At 45.9% G+C, this 27,231-nt stretch overlaps 1 protein-coding gene across 1 annotated transcript; it reads left to right on the top strand.

Moving 5' to 3' along the window:
- Positions 1 to 1,325: 1,325 nt before the first annotated feature.
- UACA (uveal autoantigen with coiled-coil domains and ankyrin repeats) lies at positions 1,326 to 21,641 on the top strand. The gene is made up of 19 exons (XM_010157136.1): positions 1,326 to 1,361; positions 5,370 to 5,503; positions 6,010 to 6,098; positions 7,241 to 7,305; positions 8,239 to 8,296; positions 8,815 to 8,885; positions 8,990 to 9,096; positions 10,031 to 10,212; positions 10,642 to 10,679; positions 11,064 to 11,150; positions 12,288 to 12,395; positions 13,448 to 13,480; positions 14,159 to 14,257; positions 14,456 to 14,492; positions 15,354 to 15,406; positions 16,637 to 19,318; positions 19,690 to 19,842; positions 20,753 to 20,818; positions 21,491 to 21,641. Exons 1-19 carry the CDS (start codon positions 1,326 to 1,328, stop codon positions 21,560 to 21,562), a joined length of 4,170 nt encoding a protein of 1,389 aa, XP_010155438.1. The 3' UTR covers positions 21,563 to 21,641.
- Positions 21,642 to 27,231: the final 5,590 nt, after the last annotated feature.

Here is a 27,231-nt window from a genome sequence, read left to right as displayed (position 1 = left end):
TTTTGGAGTGGCTTTGTCACGTGGATGCTAATTCTAGTCTTGGAAGGTTCCTCTGAGAAACAACTTGGTGCTGCGAGGCAAAGGGCTGGTGCTTGCAGCAAGTGGTGTGCAATAGCTTGGGAATCGCTGGGAGAGAGTGAATTTGTGCAAATATGGGTAATGCTTAAAATCTGTTTCCTGAGAAGACCCGTTTATTAGGTTATTTGCAGCCTCGTGTGTGTGCGCATGTGGTTTTTGTGGCCACGCACCCTGTTTCCCTTCTGCATTGCTTGTCGTGTTGACCTAGTCCTCTAAATACAGCACTCAGGGGGTCGCCGCTTACATTTCAGACTGGTGAGAGTCTACATCTTCCCCGCTGTTAATCATTATGCTGCCTGTTTGATGTTGTGACAGCCTCCGTGACTCCTCTTGTTTCGCGTGTTGGGAGACAGGCTGGCAGCAGCCGTAAGCTGAAACCAGGTTCTATTCAGAACGGATTTCATCGCTCTAAAAGGAGATTTTTTTTTTTTTTAAAGCAGAGGCATGTGTGTTTTCTAATTTAAAATGGGTTACATTTCTGTCAAAATAGGATCATGCATTCCATCTGCTCTGCGGTTGTGACTGTCTGAAGTCTGATCGTGAGTCTGGCTGCGGCTCTGTGGTGCGCTGGAATGGGGGAAAGAATTGCTCCTGCGAGTATTTCAGTTCTTGGGTGTTATTCGTGGGGGTGAGCCTGACCTTGGTTAACGTCTGCGGACAGCTAATTCGACTACTGTGTGTGTTATTTGAAAGCGAGCGTGCGCGTGTCTGCAGGACGTAACGCTGTAGTAAGGTTTCGTGCGTGCTTGTCTCGTTAGTTAACGCTGAGTCTAAAAAGCATTACTCAGGGCAAGAGCATGCGGGGAATGCGTTCGTAGCTATTGCTTTCTTTCGCTCGGCTATCGAGTGCTGGGCTATCAGAAAATAGATCTGGGCTGATGAGACTGTCTCGGTCTTGTTTACAAGATATTTCCGATCCGGGCAGTATTTACTAGTGAGCCTGAGGCGTGCTGGCAGTCGGTCCGACGCGGCAGCAGAAGCCCTGCCCGGCTTTCCTTGGGTCGCTGGGGCGGCCGGACCGCCGAGGGCTTCGCCGTCCGGCCGTAGCCCCTGCTTTCTCACGAGTTATGAAGTCTGAAGATGATCCTGAAGATGGGGGAAGACATACTTGGGGATCCGAGTTAAGCGGAGGAGGGAACAACCCGAGTTCGGGGCAGCAGAGAGAATAGATTTCTTGACGCAGCCTGTTGGGGCTCCGGCTGGGCGCCTCGATGCGGGGTACCGATTGCTTCTGGCAGAGGTCTAGGATGACTTGCTGGTTTTCTTGTGCAGCTAAAGACACGGTAGGTATCAGGATATCAAGATATCAGGAAGAAATTCTTCACAGAGAGGGTGGTGAGGCACTGGAACAGGTTGCCCAGAGATGTTGTGGATGCCCCATCCCTGGATGTCTTCAAGGCCAGGCTGGATGAGGCTTTGAGCAACCTGGTCTAGTGGAAGGGGTCCCTGCCCATGGCAGGGGGGGTGGAACTAGATGATCTTTAAGGTCCCTTCCAACCCTAACCATTCTATGATTCTAGGTATCTTGGATTCCGTGTCAGCGGCGGTAGCTTGCAACTGCAAAAATGGGAGAGGCTGAATTTTGTTAATGCCTGGTAACTCTTGCTTTTTAATTAACGTGGGTTCTGTCTGTTGTTCACAATGCTTCCCGCAAGGAGTTTTCTTTGAATATTAAATGCTGGGGCAACAACGTTTATTCAGTACATCATAATTAAGTTGTATCCTCTTCCGAAGTGTTACAGGCAAAGGAAAACTGTATTAAGATGACAGTAACTTAAAAAAAATGCTCTTGTTAACCCAAAGATTTACAAAATAGGAGGAAAGACTGACTGGTGAAGGGTTTTGTGTAGATTTGAGTGAGCTTGTGCTAGTGAGCGTAACCTGCGAGTAGGAAACTGGGCAGTCCGAGCCCACTTGCAAACGTGCAGGGTGGGATCGCTTGGCTCTGAGGGTGTGAAATGTGGCATGAGGGGACAGGGCTTGGCGCTGTGTAGCTCCCCGAGTATTTACAAGCAAAACGTAAAACCTGCGGAGTGAGGTAGCTCACAGCTGCGGAACCTTTGAGCTGTGGAACCTTTGAGCTGAGGAGGAGTACGGTCTCGAGCCCGGGAATGCACGCAGCTTTTGCTGTGCACGGTGACACCACCCGTGCAAAGGCTTCGTTACGCCGAGCGGGCTGGCTGGGGTTTGAAGGTGGTGGGCGAGTTGATCTGTTGCTGGTTGGTGCCGCGTCTTGGCAGGGCAGCACTAGCCTGCCTGGTTTCCTTGGTTTTCTATTCTACTACTTCCTGCCCCTTCTAGCAAGTGTTGTCCTGAACAAGCTGTTGCCAAGCCTTTGGTTACGCTCTCTTGTTTATATCTCGAGGATGGGGGATAAAGGTGACAACGCTTACAGCTCCTCTGTGGAAATGCCTGTAGGGTGGTTGCAGTGGGGTTTTTGGCCATGCTCCTTCTTGCCTCCTCTTTGTCCAGCAAACCCTGGCTCCAGTGCCAGGTGCAGCCTGGGCTCTGACCCCTTTGGGATGGCGCTGGCTGGGCTTGGCATCTGCTTCGAGCATCCTCCAGACTTCACATTAAGTCACAGAAAACTTTGGTCTTTGGTGTAAGACAGTCTGAAGGGGAGGGTAGTTCTGTCTCGGTGGAGTGTAACTGTTGTTTTACCGTGGAGATTGCATATCTGCTGTTTTTTTAACTTTGCTCTTGCTTTCCCAGGGAGATTGCTGAGACTTGTGTAGAGGGTTTGGCACATCAAGGAGGCGGAGGAGCGTATTGTGATGACCCCATGTGCGGGATGTGGGATTGATAGGCTGCTTTCTCACTGCAAGAAACAAAACTGCTTTCAGCTCCTCTTTGGCTGCCCTATTTTGGCCCTATTTTGGTTTACCAGTTGTGATGCTCTTTATGCGGTGAGGCGTGGAACTTCTGATCCACAGGGATAAGAAACTCCGTGCACCTACAGGCTGCTTATGTCTCGCTGTTCTCAGTGAATTCTTTGGCTGTGTCGAGTGAGGTGGGAAGATAATACTCCTTTATAAACCTTCCTTGGTTCAAAGCTTCTTGAATATCGAGTTGGCAGTGTCCAGCTTGGCTGCGAGACTTGTGTCACAGCACGCTTTCCTGAAAAGTGTAAAGCGAATTCAGGAGGGATGGTTTCGGCAACGAAGAGAGCAAGCTCTGCGTTTTGGTGTGGGATGTTTGGCCTGTGGCCTGAAATTCTAAATTTGAAGTAAACAAGAAAAAAGTGGGGGCTGCAAATGTCTGAGGCTGAGTGCGTGGTGGCTATTTATAACTGACTTGTATTTTCCTTGCACTCTACAGCGTTTCGGTAGTCGCAGGCGGCTCAAAGCTACGAGGGTTGCGTTTCTTCCTTCTGCAGCTCAGTAGGTGTGTTCGTCTCTTGACTGTCACACGCAGCTGCATTCTGACCCTCTGAACAGCCGGACACAGAACCGTGTCCTGGCGCACAGTTTTAGCGCATCCTTTTGACGTGAAAATCTGCGAACCGCTGGGGACGTAACGGAGCTGGTTCAGATCTGGTTTTAAGAATGGCCAAATTCGGTGAGCTGCATTAGTAAGTACGTTTCTGCACTGATGTCATGGGTTCCTCCACTGACCTGCAGCATCCGGTTTTGTACCATGCAGTGTTTGGGTGTGATCCGGTGTCGTATGGGATCCGTTGCAGTCTCCTGCTGTGTGCTGGTGCCTGTGCCCCCTCCTAACCTGGCTGCAGGGGGTCAGGTTGGCGAGTCGGTTCGGGGGCCACGCTCCCTGCATGTTTTCTTCGGGCTCAGCCTGTGGGACAGCGGCAGGGTGAGCGTGCTCCCCTGCCCCAGATGCAGGAAGGTGGGGAGGGTGGCTGGGCAGCGATGCTGCTCTCGGCGGGAGCCTGCGGTTATGGGCAGCACCAAACTGCACCCCTCGGGTGGATGGAAGAGTATGGGGAAAAGCAACTTGTGCGAGTTGCTGAGGTGTAAACAGGGTCTCTGCTCTCCTGACGTTCTCTCATCAGTTGTAGTTACGCACTGGACACAAACACCAGTGAAACTTGGGGTGAAGCTGGGAAGCTTAGCTGCCCTTGGTAAATGGGAACGTGGTTTACATGGGGCTAAACGTTGTTCAGGTTTCAGGCGTTGCTGAAGTGGTGAAAACTGAAGTCTGCTGTTGATCACATCTCATAGTTGTCCCGTTTGTGTATCTCGGAGCTTAGTCTTGCCTGCTGACTTCTCTGGCACCCGTAATGTGGAGGAGTGGATGGAGGGAAAGTGCAGCAGCTCTCATCTGCCCGCTTCCCCCTGAAACCGCTTGATTATGAACAGTGAAAAGCTCGTACTGGGCGGCTCGGATGGGAAGTGGTTAGCAGTACCATCGCGGCCTCTGGACTTGCAGCTCCTCACTTGGCTGTTCCTTTGTGTTGCATCTTATTTGTTAAGTTTTGAGACCTGGACATATATTTCATATATACAGAAATGAAACACTTGATTATTGACTATCACAATTCAAATGATGATAAAGATGAACAAGGAAAACCTCTGCTTTTCATGTAATTGGAGTTAACGGACTTGGTGATGTGAGAGAGCTGTTGATGTGCCTTCCCTGAAGGGCAGGAGACTGAGGCAGCTTTTCAGATATGTAGGGGCTGCAGGGGAAAGGGGAGGAAGGGGGGAGAGTTCTTAACGTGCGCGTGGGAGAGATTAAAGTTGCTCTTCTCTAAAGTGGGTATGTGCACAAGTACATAGGCTAGTCCTGCCTCCGTTGGGCGGAAGTCCTTCATCACAGCCCTGTGTGGCAGTTTTTCCATGGTTGTTAATCAACCACTGTTGGGGGAGAGGCGTATTTTCTTGGCCAGGATTCGAGTATCCATGTGGAGAAGAGAAGGTGAAGAGAGCTGTCCTGGCAGCCTCACGTGGCAGATAGAGGGGCCAGAAGGAGATGCTTAAAGACAACCTCATTTGAAAATGAGGATAGGGAGCTACAGTTTTAGTCCTGTAGGCAGAACAAAGCAGAATGAGGAAAACCAAAGAGGTTTGATCCCGAAGGTCTCTGGGATCAAAGTGGCTTAACCAGACTGTCTCAGAGCACTGTACATCCAATGCTAACAGCCTGATCGAAATGCTGCAGTGATGTTACACATAAATAAACATCCTAACAGGTGCAACTCTGTCTGTAAACAAAGCTTTTTTTTTTTTTGGTATCCCCCCAGTTCCATGTGATTTATCCTTTCATTGGAGCTCCTGCAGTAGGTCAGTGGTGTACCATAAGCTCACTTGCTTTTCTTGTTCTCTCGTGTACAGCTGAACACAGACTGGAACAAGTATGATGACAGGTTAATGAAAGCAGCTGAAAGGGGCGATGTGGAAAAAGTTTCATCAATCCTTGCCAAGAAAGGAGTCAGTCCTTCTAAGCTGGACGTGGAAGGGAGATCTGCGTAAGTTGGTCCCCGTATTACAGTCATGGTGTTGGGAACCTTCTGAAAGTTACTCCGTTACTAAACCCTCCTACTGCTCTAAAAACTCTTCAATACACGTCTGTAATTGATTAATCTGTGTCTAGATCAAACGCTAGATCCTAGCCTCACCTACACTGGACTGCCAGGTAACTAGAATGTCAAATTCTCAAACAGTCTTCACTTCAAAGGGAAGATCAGTGTTTCAATTCTTGCTCTTGCCAGATTCCAGGAATCTGCTGGAGAAGTGGAAAGCATGTTGGCTTTTCACGTGGCTCGCTGCTTCAAGGTAAACGATGATTAGTTCTCCAGAAAGTCGTCTTTTTCCTTAAAGTAAAATCTGCAGGACTCTGGGTTTGGATGCTGACCAAAGCGAGTCTGTGCTGTGTAATGCCTTCAGTATGCTGTTTGCTTTGCCTTTTCTGATGGATGTTGCTGGGTTTGTGTATAAACCAGCTGTGCTTAAGCAAGCTGCTTCCTGTTCTTAGGTTCCATGTTGTCGCCTCTAAGGGAAACCTGGATTGCTTGAACACCATCCTTGTTCACGGCGTCGACATCACAGCCACCGATGCTGCAGGTAGGCTTCCTCCGCTCTCTGAGCGCAGCTCGCCGAGGCTCTCGGCTTGGATTCTATTTTGGAGTGGGATTAAGCTGAACTGTAGGATAGATGTTCTTCCTTTCCACGGATTTCCCTGTGTTTGGCAAAAATCTCTCATCTGTGTGACTCGTTGGTGAATGTAGAGGAGACCGGTCACGTCCAGTGACAGCGGCTCAGGAACGCCCCTGACGGGCAGCAGGACTTGTGAGCTTGGGCTTTGTGCTGCTATAACCCTGCGTAGCTGCTCCAGTCTCGCTGGCGAGAGCGCTACTTCTGGTTGAGAATAACTGTGTAAGAAGGATTTTAAATCAATTTGTGCTTGTTTAAATACGAAGTGTATTTCACAAACTTGTGAGGTGCTGCACACCATGAGGATCAGAATTAAACGATGCGGGAGGTGTTCGTGCACCCGTACCGAGCCCTAAAACCTCAGGGTGCCTCGGTGCTACCTCCGTGGTTTGCATGCGTGAGATCGGAGTTTATGTGAAAGTGTTATGAAAGAGGTAATTAAAATTGGGTGCTAATTTTGCCTTGGATTGTTTACCTCATAATTTAATAGGCTTAACCAGTATTGCCTTGTTTTCAACTTCGTTACAGAAATAATCTGGCCTCCTTTCATATGAGTTTTTTTTTAATGCTTATGTGCAGTCATTTGCAGTATTTTTGAGCTTAATTTTGCTATTCATGAACTCGAATCCTTGGCTGCAGTTTGTCTAAAGTAAGAAATTCTTTAGCAAACAGTGGAGTAAATGAGAGAAAGATGACTTAGTTGTACTAGCAGAACTGGGGGCTAGGGAAGTGATCATTGTACCTGAAATGAATGAAATGAGGCGGATGTTGATCTAAACTGTTGTGCAGTCAGTCTGTCAGCCTAATGACACGCATGTCTGCTTCATGCAGCTAGCACGTGAGCAGTGTGAAGCTTACGGGGTTATGGAGGAGGAGACTTTGAGATGAGTTAACCTGTGCTGTGCTTTGGTGAAGTACAGGTAACTTCCCATGGGTTAGCATTATGTGGTTAACAGCAGACTGAGAAGCGGCGTAGGCCTGTTGGGTTTGTCGGGTGTTTCTGAACGTATGTTCAAAATGGATCCTGAATTGATGCTGATCTCCCCTTCTAGGCAGAAACGCGTTGCACCTAGCTGCAAAATACGGACATGCTTTGTGTTTGCAGAAGCTGTTGCAGGTACTGAAAAATACAACTTATCTGTTAGGGCTCTTACTCTTGAGGAAAAAAGGGGATCTTAAATACACCGATTCAAAATCACCATGTGCCACTCATCCAGCTTTTTTTTAAAGAATAAAATTCTTTTTCAAAGATAAGACCAGCATGGGGGAAAGACCATTTCATACTCTAGAACAGGTTGTTTTTGAGAGAGTGCTAAAATAAAGAAAATGAGCAACTTCTGCTCTTGTCACATAGACAAATCAAGTTCCAGTTTCTGCCTCTTAAAAAAAAAATAGGGTTGAGTGTCTTTTAAAGCCTAGTGCTCCTTTTCTGAACACGTTTGCCTCTAGGAACAGTAACACTGAAAGGTCTGTTCAGAGTAGCATTTCTGTCAAAAGACTGGCATTTATATCCAGTAATCTTTCGTTAAGAAACAATATTCACGGGCTCAGAGTGGAAGGGGTTGGAAGGGACCTCTAGAGATCATCTAGTCCAACCCCCCTGCCAGAGGAGGCTCCCCTAGAGTAGATCACACAGGAACAAGTCCAGGAGCTTTGGAAAGTCTCCAGGGAAGGAGACTCCACCCCCTCTCTGGGCAGCCTGTTCAATGGCATGTTTTCTGGGGGGTGCCAGAACTAGAAGGGATACTGGTAGCGGAGAATCTTGGTTACAGTGAACAAACATTTGAAAGTGTTTCTGGGCAGTCTGTGAATTGCATGGTCTTAACTTATGACATTTTCACTGGTGTGTTCAGAATGCTGAAGTGTGTGTACCCATGGCTCTTTTTTTCTTTTACGTCAAGTAAGTTTATAGCTTATGAAGATACTTTTTTTTTTTTTTTTTCCCCCCCCCTGAAGTCACTTTATTGCTTTAATTCAACCCTCAAAGCATTTTGGGTTTTGCAAGTGCAGTCTGATTCCTGACTGATAACCGGGGTTACTTTTTTAACAGTACAATTGTCCAACGGAGAATGTGGATCTTCAAGGAAGAACTGCTCTTCATGATGCAGGTAAAAGGCTTTGCTTTTCTGGTAACTGTAGCAGGAAATCCAGGTGCATAATGAATTAATTTTCAGATGGGTCAAATTCTTCTCTTTTAATTTTGGTGACTGTAGTAGGAGGAGATCGTTTTATGTTGTCACGATGTTTGTCCTTGATAACAAACTTGTTAACAGACTTGGCAGAGGTTGTAGGTCTGAAAGTCTCTTCTGCTGCTCATGTTGTCTAGTAAAATCTCGAGCAGGTGTCACAGCAGCGTTTGGGAGCAGCGTTGCTCGTAAGTTGAGGCACCTTCCCTTTGGGTTGTCTGAATCCTCATTACACTGCGCGCTGCCTTCAACTGCAGCGTTTCCCCCCACCCTCGCCATGTGTTTTGGAGATGGCTGTGTGAGAACTAACCCCCAGCCACGTCACACTTTAACTTAGTTGTGTGAATTATTGTGAGGCAGCTGCACCCCGGGAGGTGTCTGAGGCTTCACCGGAGGCTGTTTCCAGCAGGGTAACTTGCTCTCTCTTTTTCTGTCGAAAGCTATGTCAGACTGTTCCACTAGCATACAACTGCTGTGCGATCATGGGGCCTCAGTGAATTCAAAAGACGGAGTAAGTTGCTGCTTACAGCTCTCCCCTACAAACCCTCTTGGAGTCGTTGTCCTTGCTCTGCTCTCTCTCCCTTCCCTTATGTCTCTCCCTCTTCCTCTCCCCAGGACGGGAGGACACCGCTAGTGCTGGCCACTCAGATGTGTCGTCCCACGGTGTGTCAGCTTCTGATAGACAGAGGGGCCGATGTCAATGCCAGGGACAAACAAAACAGGTAACGTGTGCGGCGGCTTCCCGCAACGCCTGCTGGTGCTTACGGGGTCCTCTAAGTCCAAGAAGGCTGTCCCTTGGCTTTCAGGCTACGAATAAACATGCTAAATTCAGGGGAAAAGAACTTGGGATTTAGTTCAGGAGTAGACGTGCCAGCGCAATGCTGCGGATAACGGTGGCGCTTGTTCTTGCATCTAAAATACATACAGGCTTGTTGCTGCCAGCAGAGAAGCTGCAGGCGGTTGCTGTAAGGGTTTGTCCTAAGCTGTGTCTTGCACCCTTTTGGGATCAGCATGCAAAGTGGATCGTCACGGAAGTGGTACTCTGTCAAGAAGAACTGTGAGTCCCATTGGTGCTCCAAAGGGACCTAAAGGTCTGGAAATGTTTGCCCCTTTATTCATGAAGGGGATCAGAGAGGAGTTTTCTCTTTGTGGCTCCTACTCCTGCCAGTTGTTTCTTGGAGGGTGACTGCCTGGTGGCCAATGGACACGATGCTGTTGTGGGACAAGGCATGGGTACTTGCATGGCATGTTCTGGGGCTGGCAAGTGTTTGGAAGGCTTTGCCAGGGCTCCCAAGCACTTGTCCCCCTGAACTTAGTCTAAACTTCTTGTGTGTGTTGTGTCTGTTGAGATCTCCCTCTAGAGAGGAAGCCAAGAGTCACCTGAGTTCTCAAAACACTGGGTGGCTCTCAAAGGCAGTAGGATTAAGCTGGGTTTCATGAAAATACTGCTATTACAGTTTGTTTGCTTTTTAACAAATATTTAAAGATTGACTAAGCAATGTTTCAAAGCTTAGTTTCCTCTCTTCATAGAGGAAAGATTCCTTGACTCAAGTTTCCATTAGACATAACTGTATGGAGGATTCTTTCTCTAAGTGATGGCTCCGTTGAGGCGCAAGATCCCTGGGTCTCTGAATGCATCTTTCTCCCCATCCTCAGGACGGCCCTAATGTTGGGCTGTGAATACGGCTGCAAGGATGCAGTGGAAGTTTTGCTCAGAAACGGAGCGGATGTTAGTTTGACTGATGGCCTTGGGCATGACTGTGCTTACTATGCCAGAATCGGTGACAATATTGACATTTTGGCTTTAATAAAAGCTGCCGTTGAGGATTCCAGCAAAGGTACGGAGAACATGGCTGTAACGGTTTGCTGTTGGTCTCTTCTGCGAGCTGTGTCTTCCCACTGCTCTGTCTTCAGGAACTGTTTTTGGAGGGCAGCTGTAGTCGTCTGAACAAAAAGGCCATAAGCTGCCTGTTTGGGAGGGGAAAGAAGGCCTGTGGGTTTTGTTTTCAGCAAAGCTTTTAGGGCTAATGCGGGCTCTGATTTTTTTTGCTGAACCTGGCACTGCAGTATTGATTATAAGAGTTATTTACCCTTATTTATAGAAAACCTTTGTGCTTGGGAATGTTTCCATACCTGATTAACCAGGGGGGTGGTGAATTTATTTCTAGAAATGTCCTTTGGAGAGTGGAACTTGACAGAATTAGCTGAATGTGTTGCATGAGTAAAATGCATTTTTTTTAACTTCTTATGTTGTGGTGCTTTTTTAGGAAGAGAGACCCTGAAGAAAGGGCAGCCTGAGCAGAAGGTAAGGCTGCTGGTGCTAAGTGGCTCCTAGGGCAGTACATCACTGGTACTGTTGAGGGTGATTTAGGATTGTGCTGTGATGCCAAACCGGTTCCGTAGGTTTTGAGTTCCGAACTTGCATGTAGCTGAGGAGATTCCCTCTGCAATCAGCTGGTGTGTCTATTTGAAAAACATCCATGGTGTGCATAGTCAGGAGTTTTGACAGGCATCCCATTCCTGTCTGGATGAGGTCATGAGTGACCTCTTAACTGAGCAGCACTGTCAAACTGAATGTTGGTAGGGTTGACCCCAGTGGGGGTGGAGGCTGAGAGCAGACCCCTGCCCCCAGAAGTGGCTGCAGAACACAGCAGGAACATAAATTCATACTTTTCTGTTGCAACAACAGGTTACTAACATGTCACAGAAGTGGCACCGGCTGCATGCCCAGGAGGAGGTGAGTGTCAAGCTGTATCAGAAGGACCAGAACGCTCAGGTAAGCGAGAAGGATGTCTGCCTGGCGTACTCTCATATGCATAACGAACCAGACGTACTGAAGACAGGATGTGCTTGTAAATCAGCCTTAGTGATTCCATTAAGAAAGGTCATGTGTTGCTGTTTACTTAAAACTTAATTGCATGACTGTGTAATGTGGCAATTATGCTGATAAGCGGTAAACTTTCAGGAAAAAAACACTTGTTTGTGTAATGAATAGCTGCAAGTCTCTTCATGTCTTACCCTTCTGTCTAATACTTGCGCCTGCAGTAAAACCATAGGGTCACAAACCAGGAAGATCTATTTTTTTTTAATGTTCTCAAGAGGTATGTGTTGAAGTATCGTACTAAAAATAACCCGTGTCATAATTGTTCTATTAACCCAGTATTAATTTTCTCATCTCATTACTGTGTCATTAGTTTTCAAAAAGGTAAACAGCACTTCAAGTTATGGGGAACAAAGCACTGAGAAACTGAGGCCTTTGTTCTCAACTGCTGTGTAATGAAAGGATAAAGATCTCTAAATGCAGAGCTAAAGGAGCTGCCATGGTTAGGGCGGTGATTATTGGGCAAGAGTTGAACGTGCTTCACCCTCCGCGTGTGAGCAGCAGGCTGACTGACGGCGCAGACCCGTCGCTTCCGCGTGCTGGGCCCATGGGCCCTTACGGGGGTGATTCTGGTGGCTGTGGAGCGGTCGGTACGTTGAAGGGTTGCCGTGCTTCACGCCGGTGAGGCTCTGTCGTTACACCGTTGGCTGCCGCCGTTGGGTTTCAGGAGCTGGTTTAGCACTAGTTATTTTCACTCGTTAACAGACAGCAGATAAGCAGCCTCTTGAGTGCCGTCAGCGCTGAATGTAATCTTACTCTGCTCGTACCTTCAAAACCTGTATGTACACTTAGCAGAGAAGGAAATACACAGAGCTGAAAAGCTTCAACTCTGGGGCTTGTGCTTATGTAAACCTTCAGAATGAAACGGACCTGGAGTAAGGCCACAAAACCATTAGGGACTTGTTAGGCAAGGCTGGTTGTCCTTAATGACTGTTCAGATTGTTAGTTCAGGTTCTTTCGGTTTTGCAATCTGTGTGTAATGTGGTGGGAGTTTGGGTTTTTAAATTTTAATTTTTTTACTTATTTCTTAAGGAATTGGAGTTAGAAAATCAAGATTTGAAGGATCGAATGAGAGAAGTGCAGGAGGAGCAAAGGATGCTGCTGGATAGAATTGGTGGGCTGCAACTGCAATTGAACGAGGTAAACCTGGTATGGGAATAACCTGAAGGGTGTAATAACCACCTGAGGCTGACAGGGAAGGCTGGGAGAAGTAGAAAGTGAAGCACATGTAATTAGGATGTGGTCTTTGCTGCTTTCCTGAGAGTTATTTCTGTCTGTCACTGTCGTTTTCTGCTGCTGCCAAAGTCTTTGGTCTTGTAATAGTGTTTGGAATATGAGGAGGCATGTGACAGCATCATTCACAGATGCTCATAAAGTACATAAATAACACTTGTGGCTACGCTTCGCGGCATAGCCTGACCCACGGGGCGTTCTGGTGTGTTGTAGTTGGGAGAGTAGACTTCATCTGCACGGTTGAATGTAGGGCTTGTGTCAGTGCTTTGTCACAGCCACTGCTTATTTCTCTGCTGTGTCCCTAAGTGGGAACACAGAAGAATCTTCAGTTGGCAAAAACGGAAACATGGGTTTTCAATAGGGAATTTCTCACTCAAATTTGAAACCCTGTTTTTAAAAGTTCCTTCCTCTTACAGGTCAAAATGACCAGTACAGTTGAGGAAGATGAAAAGATTGATCTTTTTTCTTTTGTGCTTTGTGGAACACTTGTTCCTTCACTGTATTTTTGAAGAGGTACATTTTGGGGAAGCTGCATACACTTCTTAAATGTAGCACGTGGATAGAAAGAATACTTCTTGTAATCATTGGCTTGTCTCAACTTCTCTGAAGCATTGTCTTTATAAAAGAAACCACAAGCTCTTTAATATCCCTTTCCAAAATTAGCAAGCTTTTTAATATCCCTTTCTAAAATTATCTCTTCTGCTTCAGTAGTGTGTGACTGAGGCAAGGTATTCCTGTTCCCTGGTACACGTGTCGAGACGTGGCTCTGTTGAGCATCCTTAACTTGTGTTTATTGTGATTTCCTTTGCCAGAGGTTAGGTGGTAAATGGAAGGGGAACAGTCAGAGGATGTAGGGTTAGAAACTGGGGTGGACTCGTCAGCTGATGAACTTTGTATAAGCCCCTTAAACACTACTGAGAAAATGATTTGTGGGGGAATTTTTTTTGTTATTTTTGCAGGAGCAAATGTTTGCAGATGATCTTGAAAATGAGGTACGATGCATCACCTTAAAGTGTAATAGAATGGTGAAATAGGGGATGTGACTGTTGCATTTAAACGACGGTGTTCGAAAGCCTAGAGAAAGCAAAAGCTATCTGTAACTGCTGAATGAGATCCCTACTGATGCGTACTCGGTTCATACAGCTGCGTGGCATTTCTGAAGCTACAAATAATATATGTAATCCCTGCGGCACCTTTTAAAGCAGACTTAATAGTAAAGTCTCTCTTCAGGGACTTTCAGCAGCGCAAGACTAATAAATGAAACAATAGCAGGTTATGTGGGTACATATTGGTACCTGTTCCCTTGACTTCAGGACTCCTTGTAGAGGAGCTGTGTTGTGGAAGAACTTCCGAATCCAGACCCTAGGTGTTCCTTCGGTGCTGGTCTTGGCTGAAGTTCTCCCTAAACTTTAAAATGTTGCTTGAGATCTTGTAAACCTGGCCGTTCTTGAGAATAAATGAAACAATAGCAGGTTATGTGGGTACATATTGGTACCTGTTCCCTTGACTTCAGGACTCCTTGTAGAGGAGCTGTGTTGTGGAAGAACTTCCGAATCCAGACCCTAGGTGTTCCTTCGGTGCTGGTCTTGGCTGAAGTTCTCCCTAAACTTTAAAATGTTGCTTGAGATCTTGTAAACCTGGCCGTTCTTGAGGCTTGGGCTTTCTTTCAGAAAGAGGAGTTGAAGAAAATCCTAACTGCCAAGGAAAAGCAGCAGGAAGAAAGCTTAAGAACCATTGAAGCTCTCAGAGCTAAACTCAAATATTATGAAGTACGTTGAGTTGAACTGTCATATAGCAAGTGATGCTTACAGAAGTAAATACTTGAGCAGTTTTAAACTGCTCAAGTCTTAAATGGTTATCCCATTGTAAAGGCTTTCCCTGCCCTTTAATCCCCAGTTTAACAAATAGGAAAAATTGGAAAAGAATTTTCAGCTCTATTTTTGTGTTTCTTTCCGTTTGATTTTTAGGTTGACTTTGTGGGATCTGGAAGTAACTTGGGTAATAGTAAGTATATTTAATTCTTGACACTTGCCATACACTGTGCAGTGCTGGGATACGTGGACAGAGGGCTGGGGTTTTTGTCATCACTTCTTTTTGTCGGTCTTAACTCGAGCCAAGCCTGATGTCCACACTCCAAACCTCCCAGCTGTGTTTGTACCCGAGTGCTAGGGCACCACTGGTCAGTCTTGCTTGCGAGTGGAAGGGATGTTGTAACCCTGCTACATCTCCTAGTAACACGAAAAACAAGCTGAGCAAGAGCTCTGCTCCAGATTGGGTCTTCCCCTTTCCATTCTTCCTGTCTTAAACGACACTTGTGTTTCGCTCATGACAAGAAAACTGTGGTTGTTGGGAAGGCCGGAGCGCAGATGGGTTTTAAAGCGACTTTAAATGCAAGATGCTCTGCTTACACCTCTATTGGGAGTTATTCCATTTCCAGAAACTCAGAGCTTGTGCATCCAGCTTGGTTGCAGGCCTGTCTTGCACTTGTGTAACTTAAAGTGCTACTTCACCTGTCATGAGCTGTCGTGAGAGCGTTGGCCTGCCTGCCAGGAAAGGTTATTGCTGTGTGGTGCAGGAGGATGCTTTTCCCTGGGCTGTTCTCGTGTGGACATGCAGGGAGCTCAGGGTGGCTTTCACGACTGTTTGCAGAACAATACCTAGCGTGGCACAGGGGTATCTTTCTCGTTAGCAGGAGGTTGTCCAGACTCCCTGTCTGGCTTTAGTGAAGGAGGGGCTGTTTGAATGACTTGAACACAGCCCAGCGCGGTCCCATCGAACAGGGTTAGAAAGGGAAATTACAGGCCTTGTGATTACGTGTTACTGCTTTTAAACAGAGACTGAATGCTGTTTGCTTTGCAAATCTAGGAAAAGAAGATTTATTACTTAAGCAAGGACAAGCGTTTGCTGTGGAATCACAGGTAATAAATATTTTCCCACTTGAGAGAGTCCCAGATAGTTATGCTTGGGAAAGCTAAATATACTTATAAATGTAAATATGTTAAATATTGCTTCTGAATACAAATTTTTCCCTAATACTTGCTTTGCTGTGTCTATATTTAACTGCTGGTGCCCTCTAGAGTTACATGTGTGATATAGCGCTCAGTGCTGTGAAATACTGATGGGTCTGTACTGCGCGTTCCTAGGGCTGGATCCAGAGACTGCTGGACCCACAGGCAGTGGGAAATGCAACTGGTTGGCCACCTCCTTAATTTCTTCCTGTTTTAAATTCAGCTAAAACCCAGAAGACTTTCTTTTCGTGCCAGCTATATAAAGATTATCTGCCAGTTTTGTATTGCTGATAGTTACCTTTGAAAGAGGCAATTTGGATATTAATAAGGCCTGTCAAGCTCTGGGTGAGGCAGATGTGATAGGGATTGTTCCTTACTGACAAGCTGTTCTCACATTTGAGTATTTCAGCTGTAATGCTTCCAGAAGTGAGTGATGGCTAGAGATAAAGCTGAACACTGGCACAAAAAAACAACCAACTAAAAAAAACCCAAACCTTGTCCCAAGCAGGGATTTAAGTGGCTTGAAGCTAGGCATGGCTAGAAGCTACATACTGCTTTCTGGTCCTTGGACCATGAGATCATTGGAGCAAGGCTGTACCATGGAAGAGCCATCACAGCTGGTAGGGAAGCGTGGGTTGGTAGTGCAGACCACATGGCAGGAAGGCAAAGCTGGGTTTTTTGAGATCCTCTACTGGACTGTTTTCCTCAGTCTTTTTAGAGGGAATGTTCTGATAACCACGACATCCTCTGTTCTAATTCCTTTCAAAACTACTTTCACGTGCTTGAGGGATGGGGGGAGTCTCTTAATAAATTAAATTCCTCCCAGCAGATGAGTGATTAAATATGAGTAACAGGGGAAATTAAACGAATGTACTACACCTTCACTTCGGTGTCAGTAGGGTCTGACAACTGGGGAACAGTACTGTCGAGCTGTACTCAAGACTTGTACTGTTTAAAGCTAAAACACTCGGGTTCTGTAATATGGGCAAGAATAGATTAGTGTGCTTCTAAGAGAAAAGAAATCTCTCGGGCAGGTTTTATGCTCGTATCAACAGAGGTTTAAGACAGCTAGATGCGAGCTGTCGTATGTACGTGTGACTTGCAAACGGGTATCCATTCTTGTGCCCGTTTTATCTTCAGTCTAGGTCAATGCTGAGACCCCTGGAGCTCTCCCTGCCTAGCCAATCATCCGGTTCAGAGAAGGAAACTTTAAAGAAAGAGCTCGAGAACGTGAGGATCTGCTATGGGGCAGCAAAAGAAGAAATCGGCAAGTTGCAGAGAGAGCTGTCTCACAAGGTGTCTGAATGTAAAGCCTTGGTATCAGAGTGTGAAAGAACCAAGGCGGAATCTGATGGACAGATAAAACAACTGGAAGATGCTTTAAAGGATGTACAGAAGAGAATGTTTGACTCTGAAGGCAAAGTTAAGCAAATGCAGGCCCACTTTCTTGCTCTGAAAGATCACCTGACTAATGAAGCTGCGTCGGGAAACAGTAAGCTGACAGAGGAGCTGAAGGATCAGTTGAAAGACATGAAAACAAAGTATGAAGGAGCCTCTGCCGAAGTGGGAAAACTAAGGAACCAGATTAAGCAGAATGAATTGCTGGTGGCAGAATTTAAGAGAGATGAAGGAAGGCTAGTGGAGGAAAATAAAAGGTTGCAGAAGGAACTTGTGAAGTTGGAGATGGAGCGAGATAAAAGGGGAAGAAGCGTCGTGGAGTTAGAAGGGCAGCTCAAAGAAACAGCAGCAAAGTTAGCCCGCTCTGTCGCCTCAGAGAAATTTGAGAACATGAGGAGTTCGTTATCAAACGAAGCGAATGAGAAAGCAAGGAAGTTAGCGGAGATGGAAGGAGAGCGGGAGAAACTGCAGGCAGAGATTCTGCTTTTAAAGAGGGAATTGGAGAGTCAGAAAGCTGAACTTGCCCAGCGTGTGAAGCCGGAAGACCACGAACAAATGAGGAGTGGGTTTGAGCAAAAAAACGAGGCGCTTGGGAAGACAATTTCTGAGTTATCAGAGAAGAATCAGAGCCTGCAGAAGGAACTTGAGAGATTGCAGGTTGATAACAAGATGCTTAAGCAGCAAATCCAGATGATAAAAACCGAAATTAAAAGCCAGAATGTGCCTTTAAAAATTCACGAAGAGTTGAAGAAAACAACTGATGTGACTGTTGGTGACCTGACCAAAAAGCTTTTTGAAGTAACAAAAAAGTATAATGACAGCAAAGCAGAAGCTGAAAAGTTGTTGGCGGAGAAGAACAATTTAAGTAAGAGCATCAGCCACTTCCAAGCTGTGTACCTGTCTCCAGAGCAGCACGAAAAGGAAGTGGAAGCTTTAAAATCTGATGGCGTTGTACTTGAAAAGCAGCTTGCTGAGCTTCAGAAAAAGTATGATGGTGAACAAGCAAAAGTGTGCAAGCTAGTCTCTGAAAACACGGTCATAAGAGAGACTCTGAGGGATCAGTATGTGTTGGCTACAACACACGAAGAGATGAAAACAGTTTGGAATAACACGCTAGAAAAAACAAACAGGGAGCTGTCAGAGCTGAAGGAAAAAACTGAGGAGGTGAAGCAAGAATTCGTGAGGGTAAATGAAGAAAATGGGGCTTTGAAAAATAAGGTGAAACTCTTAGAGAATCAGCTACAAGCAGAGTATATAAGTTTAAAAGATCACGAAACTACCGTGACCGCCTTAAATAAAAGCCTGCAGGAACTTCAGGAGAAGAACGCTGCGATTGTGGCTGAATATAAGAGGGGTCAAGAAGAAATTTCAGGGTTGCATGCAGAAATTGAAGCCCAGAAGAAGGAGCTTGACACGATTCAAGAATGCATTAAGTCAAAATACGCCCCGGTTGCCTCCTTTGAAGACAGAGAACAAAGCTTTGAGGCCGCAGTGAAGGAGCTGCAAGCACAGCTGCAGGAGCAGGCGCAGAAGTACAGAGCAAGCGAGGAGGAGAACAAGACGTGGAGGCAGGAGAATGAAAAGCTCAAAACCGGCATTCGGTCCATCCAGAGCGACTTGCAGCAGAACTATGTCCTTGCGGAGAAGTCCCGCGAAATGGAGAAAATGTTCGCAAGCAGAATGGGAGAGTTGAATGAGCAGCTGAGAGAATTGCTGCAGAAATACACGGGGGAGAGAGAGGAGCCGCAGGAGAGTACTGAGCGGCCCGTGGCTACGCAGGCTCAGCATCTTGCAGTAGAACAGATTGAAGCCTTGAAGAAGGCTCTTGGTCACACGGTGGAGGATCTGAAGGAAGCTCTCAGAAGCAAGAAGGAGTGTTACGACAAAGAAACACGGAGAGTAGGAGAACTACAGCAGGAGTTGTCAGATCTAAAAAGATCTTCGGTACCTTTGGTAGAGTATACAGAAATGAAGGAAATGCTGGAACAAGAAATCACCGCGACCAAAAACACCTTGAAAGAAAAAGAAGATGAAAACCAGGTGAAAAATGAGAAAATCTTGGCGTTGCAGTCTGAGATTCGGCTTACTCAGCAAGCTTTGACCGACCTGGAGAGCAGAGAGGTGATCGATGTGTCGGAATACAAATCCATGAAAAGTACTCTGGAGGCCCAGATTAATAGCATAGCTGAAACCTTGTCCAGTCTGAATAAAAAGTACGAGGAAGCACGTGAGGAGGCTCTGCAGGCTAAGAAGAGCGAGCTTTCCTTAAAGGATGAAAAGGAGTTGCTTCAGCTGCGCAGTTGCAGCATTGAGCAAGAAATTAAAGACCAGAAAGAAAGGTGTGATAAATCACTGACAACAATTATTGACTTGCAGAAGAGAATACAGGAATCTGCGAAGCAGGTGGAAGCCAAGGATAACAAGGTAGGATGTGCCAGTTCATGCTCTTGACCTTTCCCGTGTAGTGGTGAGGAACCAGACTTCAGCTACCCGAGTGTTCAGCCATGGTCTGTGGACGTTACGTACCCAGATGTGTTACGGTGAAGTCCTGGTTTTGGTAGCAGCATAGTAAGTTCCTCTAACCACTCCTGTGTTTGAGGCGTCATGTGTAGTGATTAAACTCAAGCTTCCAAGCTGAGTTTCAGACTTTTGGGGTAAAAGCTCATTGTTATGTTGGGGCTGTAGCATCTCTGACTGTTCATTGTAGTCTTCAGGCTTTAAAGCAAGTTAAAGAATATTTGTTTTCCCTAAATGAGACACCCTTAAATGATGATTTTCTGTGTTTTTTTTAAAAGATAACAGAGCTACTTAATGACGTCGAGCGGTTAAAACAAGCTCTTAATGGCTTGTCTCAGCTTACGTACACCACGGGGATTCCCTCCAAGAGGCAGAACCAGCAAGTTGAAATGCTCCAGAACCAAGTGAAAACGCTGCAGCAGCAGCTGGCTGTAAGTGCTGCTGCAAGGCAGCGTCCGAAGTGCTTGGCTTAGGGCGTAAACGAGGAAATACGTGTGTGCTCACTGGGGCTGACTGCAGGCTTAGGCTTCAGGAGTATTCGTGACTCTCTCTTCTTCCTCCTGGCTGCTTGCTTCCCTGTAAATTTGCCTGCTTCTTCTGCACCTGAGAGTTGCAACACTTGAACTCTTCCAGATGAAAGGGACACAAATGGTTTGGAGAGAATTTGTGCTTGTGAGATAGGCTGCCATAGTTCATGCCAAGACCGTTTCCTTACGCAAGCTCCACGTTAATAGCTTCTTGCAAAAAAACCCAGCAACCATGTATTTTCTCACTTTGGGGAGAGACATCTTCATGGGTTCCCTTGTCTGCAAACACTGCGAAGTGTATTGCTAATGAAGCGCTAGCAGTAATGGGGAGTGCTTTACAGCAAGTGCTGTGATTTCTGTGCACACACGTTTGTGGCCCCTGTGACTTCAAAAAAGCCCATAATTACAGCTCTGAATGTGAGCAAAGTTAGTTGTTTGTACCAGAAGCAGTATACATCTTTACTGTTTGTGGACCCTTACGAGGCAGAGTGTTCTTCCAGGGGGTGGTTTTAAACAGATCGCTAATGGTGTTGATGAAGCAAGTTTTTCATCTCAGCACCTGGGCTGGCATCCCATCAGCCAGGGTCTGACAGCCCTTCAGCAAAATGGCTTTGCTGCAAGTAAGCAGTAAAAAAGTGAAGTGGTGGCATGTTTGTCTTGATTAGTGGAGGGGATAGAGCTAACTTTAACCTCGAAATTCTGCTTTGGTGAGTCTGTAAGTGCACGAAACCGGGCCCACAAAGTTGGAAATAGGCGAGAGTAGATGTTAAAAAATGTGATGACTTCACCTCCTCTTCTTATCTCCTTTTTACAGGATGCGAAAAGGCAGCATCAAGAGGTAGTTTCAGTTTACCGGACACATCTTCTTAGTGCTGTGCAGGTATGACAGTCGCAAGCTCAGGTGGTTTTACTCTCTTATCTCAACGTAGAGGTTCTTGAGACACTTTTCTAACTGCCATGCTGGGAAAAGAATAAACGTGAAACCAGTTTCAAGTACCTGTTGTCATGATGAGGGGTTTAGTTTAGAAAGGACTGGTCCAGCAAGCAGCAGTGGCCCACCACAGCTCTGGCCTTCTGTGCCCTTGTCTGCCTCCAACATGTATGACAGTAACCTGTTGATGGGTGATGCATGTTAATTCTGCACCATCCCAGGTAATGCTGGAGAGAAAAGCTGGAAACTTCATGCAGACTTACGCAGTGTCTCTCACTGAACAAAGAGGCTGATCGACTGATGGAAGCCTTGGGACCTCAGATAGTTCAGCGTGCCAAAGAGGGACCTGCAGCAGCAGGTGGTGGAGTCTGGAGGATAGGAAGAGTAACTCTTTCCTATGCCATAGTTTCATGGAGGAAACCGCTGTCTCGGCGGCAGACCCTTCTTTCTCTCACGAGGAGAAGAAGAGCAGGATTCCTGAAGCGTTTCAGATTTTCCCAGTGGTGAAAATGCAGCAAAGGGTTAAGGCTTTTGGGTAGTTTTGAAGAATCTCCTAATGTTAGTGATGGATGGCTGACACTTCATGGGAATTGTAATTTTCCTCTTAACTCTTTGCTCTAGGGTCACATGGATGAAGATGTCCAAGCTGCTTTACTCCAGATCATTCGAATGAGACAGGGACTTGTTTGCTGACGTGCTTCGTGCCATCGCTCTTGGAGGTGGCTGCGTCTTGTACGAGTGCTGTGATTACGGTAGTGATAACCTTCATGAGACTTCTAGAAGTATGACAATATAGCTGCAGTTAGAACCTCCAAATATGAAACGACCTACAAAGCTGAAATAGTTTCTTCTTGTGAAACGGTAAAATAGAGCTACTGAGTTTCAGATCTGACACTTCTTGCGGTAGATTGATAAAAGATGTAGAGCATCTTTTAAAATTGATGTACAAGCTGACTGTCAAAATGATGACATAGTAGTCACATTATTTTAATGTCTGATTGACCACTTCTTAAAACAAGGCCTAGAGAAACTCCAGTTTATCCTAGAACTTGAACTCCCATGGTCTGGTTAAAAATAAACCATGTTCAAATGAGCTTGGCTAAGTATTGTAGCTGTATATCTCCTTCAGCAATTAAGAGAAAGCGGCTCTTTTGTCATGTAAGCTGGTCGAGACGTGTGACAATGTACTCGGTAAGTCGGCTGCGAAGGTAGATGAAAGGTGTTCAGGGGTATGGTGTAGCTTGGCTGGCCAAGTTACAGACCTTATTTAAAAATGTAAGCTTAAGATGTAGTGCCTTTGCTTTTAGCAAACCTTAAAAATCAGGTTTTCCATCAAAACACTAAGTTTTGTGTTTGTCTTCCCCCTTTCCCTCAAGATTTTTCACAAATGCTTTGTAAGACTGGTCAGGCTAAAACAGTAGGGCTGGGGTGTCGTGGTTGCCAGAGCAGTGTTTTGATCTAAATGCAAGAGTCCTGCTTCTGTGTAATTTCATTCCTTGTTAGGCCTAATCTGGGTCTGGCCTGAGCGGCTCGTTCATCTGTGTACGAGGACTCGGGTGTCGGACTTTCCAAACACTAGTTCATGGAAGCTTGAGGTATTTTCCTCTTAACTGTAAATTATGTACAATAACCTTATTTATGGGGAAAGATGCAAATAGTGAGGATTAATGAAATGAGAATCTTTATTTGCTTGGAATGTACCTATAAAACGAGACGGGGCTTTTAACTGAAGGATGATGTTCCCATAAGTAAGTGCTATGAAAGAAAACATGAAATTTGGGACTCTTCAAAGGAAGTAACTGAACAACCAGCCTGATGGCATGTGGCTGTTTTGCTGGAGCAGCGAGTGTGGAGCTATCAGCAGCCACCTTCAGCCTACTCGGTTGAAAAGCGTTTGCTTGTAGGACTCTGGCATCCCGACGCAGAAAGTTAAGCTTCTCTGCTACTGAAAAATAAGTCAGAGTGCAGGTTTCTGCTGCGTGGTAACTGAGCTTCCCAACACGTCGTACCTCACAGGCTTGGGTCTCATTTTTTAGTAGTATTATGTTTGTTTCCCTTTTTTTTGTCCCTTTTTTTGGGCAGTCCTGTAGAACTGCAGGGGCAACTGCCACATGGAAGAGGATGCAGACATAGTGATGAATGGGCAGGGCAGTTTTTATTATATAAATACACTTAATATATTTACTAAATAGGTGTTTGTAGTTAAACAGATCTCCTGCTGCTTTCCTTTAATTTCTTAGAGGACTATTACAGAAAACATCTCAGAATATTTGTTACTTTTTAGCCAAATTCTTTTATGATTGCATTACTTGAAACTCTAACCAGAGAGAAATTGTTTTGGCATACTAACTCTAGCATATTTTGATATTGTATGTTTCCTTGTTGAGGGAGTCCTATGTATGTTTTTCTAACTTTCTCCCCTACTGCATTATCAATAAAATGTTTTCTTCTTTTTCTTATTGTAGCGGTCGAATCTGTGAAAGGTAAAGAAATGTAAATGGTTTGTCAGAATAGTCTGGGTAGTGAAGGATGTTGGACTCGCTTGAATGCTCTCAAATACCAGGTAACACATCTGTGTTTCAGATATCTGCTGGCATTATTGGGTTTTCCTGTCTGTTTCCAGTGCCTGGTGGGTAAAATTTTGGTGATGTTGACAGAGACTGAAAGCTGCTGCTGTTAGTTCTTCAGAGTAAATCGACTCTGGCCACTTCTGCACCGGGCAGGGCAAGCTGTATGTCAGTCATTCAGTCTGGGGGGCAGCCAGTGAAGTTTTACTGCCGCTCTTAATGGAAGCGTACTCGCTTAACGGCTTATGCTGCTACCCCGGCTCGTGTGACGCGGTCTTAGCGGGATGGTGTCTGCGCACCACCGCGCGTTTGGTGTGACGTGGAGGTGAAGGGCTCCGTAACTTCACCTTCAGCGTAGTTAATCTGGTTTTGGTTACTGGGATTATCTTGTCCAGCCTCTGGGACATGACAGTGAGTAAGGTTGAGCTCTTGGGGTGTGAGCAATGTAAGTGAAACTTTAAACAGTGACTGGAATGCTGGTTTCTCCCTCGGGTCTCTGAAGGAGTGGCCTGTATTCCGAGCCGGTAAGCAGCAACTTTCTTTAGGGTTCTTGTAAACCTCTAATTTGACCTGGGAAAAAAAGGTATATGAGTATATAATGGCTTTCAGTTTTTTCTGAAGGGAACTTGCACTTAGAACCGTTTCAAGGTTTGATGCGACGGTACCTTCCCTCTGGCTGTTCTGTCAGCTGATCTACAGGGCACCCTGAAGTGCTTTCACTGGTAACTTCCATAGCTCTGTCTATTCCCAGGGGTACTGCATGTAGGTATTTTGATCTCCAACCCCGCTTTTTTCTGCAGAGCGGGGCTAATTATTTAAAAGCTTTTGCAAATATATTTACATCCTCTTTTATTTTTCAGTAGACGCAGTAATTTCTTTATGCTAAGAGTATTTTACTTTTGCCATCTTCCTTTTATGGAGGCGAGGGGAGGATTAACCTGCCACTTAAACACCAGCCATGTCTTCAAAAGTGAGCTGCTGGGTGAAAATACTCACTTCCTCCCCTCCTTGACCCAGACCAGAATAGGTACCTGGAAATGCTGAGGTTTTACATGGAGTTTCTTACTGTGTTGGGACTTGGTTTGTTCCAGCAGCTGAGTTAGTGACAGGTATGAGCTTTCTCATTGTGGGAAATGACTTCAGGATGGCTTTGGCAGCTTCAACCTGATGTCATGTTACTTGAAGCATGAGGATGATTGCTGGCTTCATCCCTTGCAGTATGCCTTTTTTTAAAAGGAATAATTAAAATGTCCATTTTTCCATGAAGTTTGAATTGGTAGCTGGAGTTGGGAAGTTGTGTTTTGGTTCTGGTGTGTCTGCTTTTTTAAACTCTTTCCTTTAATACTCCTCTGTCTCTCCTGTTAGTGTCATCCTAAACCGGAGGTGATCGAGAAGTTGCTACTTGTTGGGGGGCGGAGGGAAACCCACCAACCCAACTGTGCGTCTTCCGCGGTGCCCTTCCGGCTGCAGACCAGAACGTGCCCTCCCGTTGGAGGCGCCGTGCTGCGGCGCGTTGGCCAGCTTGGCGCCGGCGCGGGGTCGTGGAGTTTGGATTGCGGTTCAGTTGCCCTTTGCGTAGCGCTGTTCTTGACAGCGGGATTGTACTTGGGAGGAAAGTCCTACCTGGACCTTCAAGTACTTCCCTGGGAAGAAAGTCCTTCTCGGTGTAGATAAAGGCAAGATAAAGAATGTCACAGAAGTGAGGAACTAAATCTGGATTTCCCTGGGGACACTAATCCAGTGTTTCACGTCATACGTGCTTGCTCCGGCTCCTGTTGCCTTGGTCCTGGTGAAACTATAAAATCACAGCACAGGTTTTGGTGGGTGTGGATTGCTTAGATCCTGTGCAAAGGGGGAAGTCTCCAGGGTCGAACTGAGTTAACACCGGTCTTGGCTGTGCTGTATAGAAGCTTCTTGTTTTGGCTCAACTGACTCGTGAAGGGGAAGGTCAGATCTGGGCTGTCTGCTTGTCAGGGAGGTTCCCATGGCAATGATAGTCCATGCGCTGGGTAAAATCGGCCAGCAAAGGAAGCTCTGCGTGTCTGCGTGTTTGTAGGCAAACAGCGCTGATAGAGGAAGAAAGCAGAGGTCACCGAGATGTCAGATGTAAGAGAAACGCAGGTTTGAGGGCTCCTTCAGGAGAGATCTTGTGGTCAGTTCCAGGAAACAGTAAAGCAACATTAATCAGGTAATGCAGCCTGTGACTGGCGGTTGGCACAACGTTCCTGCTATGGAATAGCACGTCGAGAAGTGGATATGGGACTCCTTTTCTTCTTGTTTTGAGTAGCTGACTTGGAAATATCTCTGAATCCTGGGAAGTTGATGGAGATTACTGCTTTTATTTTTAATCTAATGCGTGTATTGCCCTGCCAACTCAGAAAATTAACTTTTAATAGAAAAAACACACATGTAATTCAGTCACAGCTATTAGATCGGATGGGTTTTACATTAAGTGAAAAAGATGTTGAGCATTTAAGGGCCATTAAATTGTGAAGCTTTTTACTGTTGGGCTCGTCGCCTGCAAGCCAGCACTCCGCTGTGAAGAATATTTATTTTCACATTTGCGAAGTATGCGAGATGATGGGGAGGGAATACGTTTTAAAAGGAAAATAGGATGTGAAAATGGGATGTTTTTCCACTTTGTGAACAGCTAGTTCTATTTCATAATAATTAGTTTTACACTTCATTAAATGTTGGGGGGTTTGCTCACATGCTCTTAGAATACAGTGAAAAGACACTAAAAATTCCTAGCAGGGCATCAAGTTAGAGTTTTATAATCTAATGGGGGTATTTCAAAGTAAGATTTTTTTCTTTTTCCCCCAAAAAGTCCCTCATATCTTGAGGGTCATGGGTAGCGTGTGAGGTCTTTTGGGTGCAAAGACACTCCTAGTCAGTGTCTTGTCTTGCCATCGTGCTCGCTGGAGTTTAGGTCTTGTTGACAAACTTAAAAATGATGGGAATAGATGCAGCGAGGTGATGGTGTGATCTGGTCATGACAGACTTGGAATGAGTGACTCTGCCATCAAGCAGCTCTGGGGCTTGCTGGGCAGGAACGCTTGTGCCTTTGGTTTAAAAATAAAGCAGTTGTTTATAAACATCATAGCTATGAAAGAGGGTGATCTGACCATGCACGTGCATTCCAGCCTGCTTCTGGAAGAAGTAGTGAAGGATTTTTTGAGGCAAGCAAGGATGGGAGCGGTGCTGTAAATGATCTGTTTGTCAATGACAAATTCACCAGGAAAAAGTAGGAATAGAAACCTGAAGTGAAAAAAGCGCCGGCCGTGGGATACGGGAATAAAACCTTTCCAGAAGATGAAAGTGGCTCGAGGCTCAGGGAAAGGGCCGAAGCTGCTGCCTCTGTGTGTGCGTGGGAGGCCGAGGACTTACAGGGAGCTCTTGCTGCCAGCGTCATGGACAGGTTTTTAAAAGAAATGGGTTGAGAAACACCCGTTAAGTATTTATGGGCCTGACTTGCTGGAACTGGAATACGTTCCAGCTGGTGAGCTGCTAGAGGAACTGGAAAGGGCAGACTGGGTGCTGAGGTACGATACTGAAGCTACTGGTGCACGGCCTAGGGTCGGAGGGAGCATTGTCCTCTCGGCTTGAAAGCTGCCGCAAGGAGAGCACCGGCTGCGGGTGGACTCATCGCGTTTTGAAAAGCGTTAATTTTAGCTGAAGAATGAATTAAAAGGCAGAGGGGCCCTTTCCTGCTCTGACTGCTTCCCTGCAGTCTCGGCTGAGGTGACGCTGTGAAGGTGTTGGCTTCTGGTGGTAGTGGGTGGGTTGGGAGATACC

The sequence above is a fragment of the Eurypyga helias genome, unplaced genomic scaffold (assembly GCF_000690775.1).
Source record: "Eurypyga helias isolate BGI_N326 unplaced genomic scaffold, ASM69077v1 scaffold18948, whole genome shotgun sequence".
NCBI lineage: Eukaryota > Metazoa > Chordata > Aves > Eurypygiformes > Eurypygidae > Eurypyga > Eurypyga helias.
Note: the sequence above shows the minus strand (reverse complement) of the source record. Positions and strands in the feature narration are given on the sequence as shown.

Coding starts and splice junctions, on each gene's coding strand:
- UACA (XM_010157136.1), top strand. CDS start 1,326: ATGACTTGCTGGTTTTCTTGTGCAGCTAAAGACACG. Junction 19,843..20,752: donor CGCTGCAGCAGCAGCTGGCT/GTAAGTGCTGCT, acceptor TCCTTTTTACAG/GATGCGAAAAGGCAGCATCA. Junction 20,819..21,490: donor ATCTTCTTAGTGCTGTGCAG/GTATGACAGTCG, acceptor TCTTTGCTCTAG/GGTCACATGGATGAAGATGT.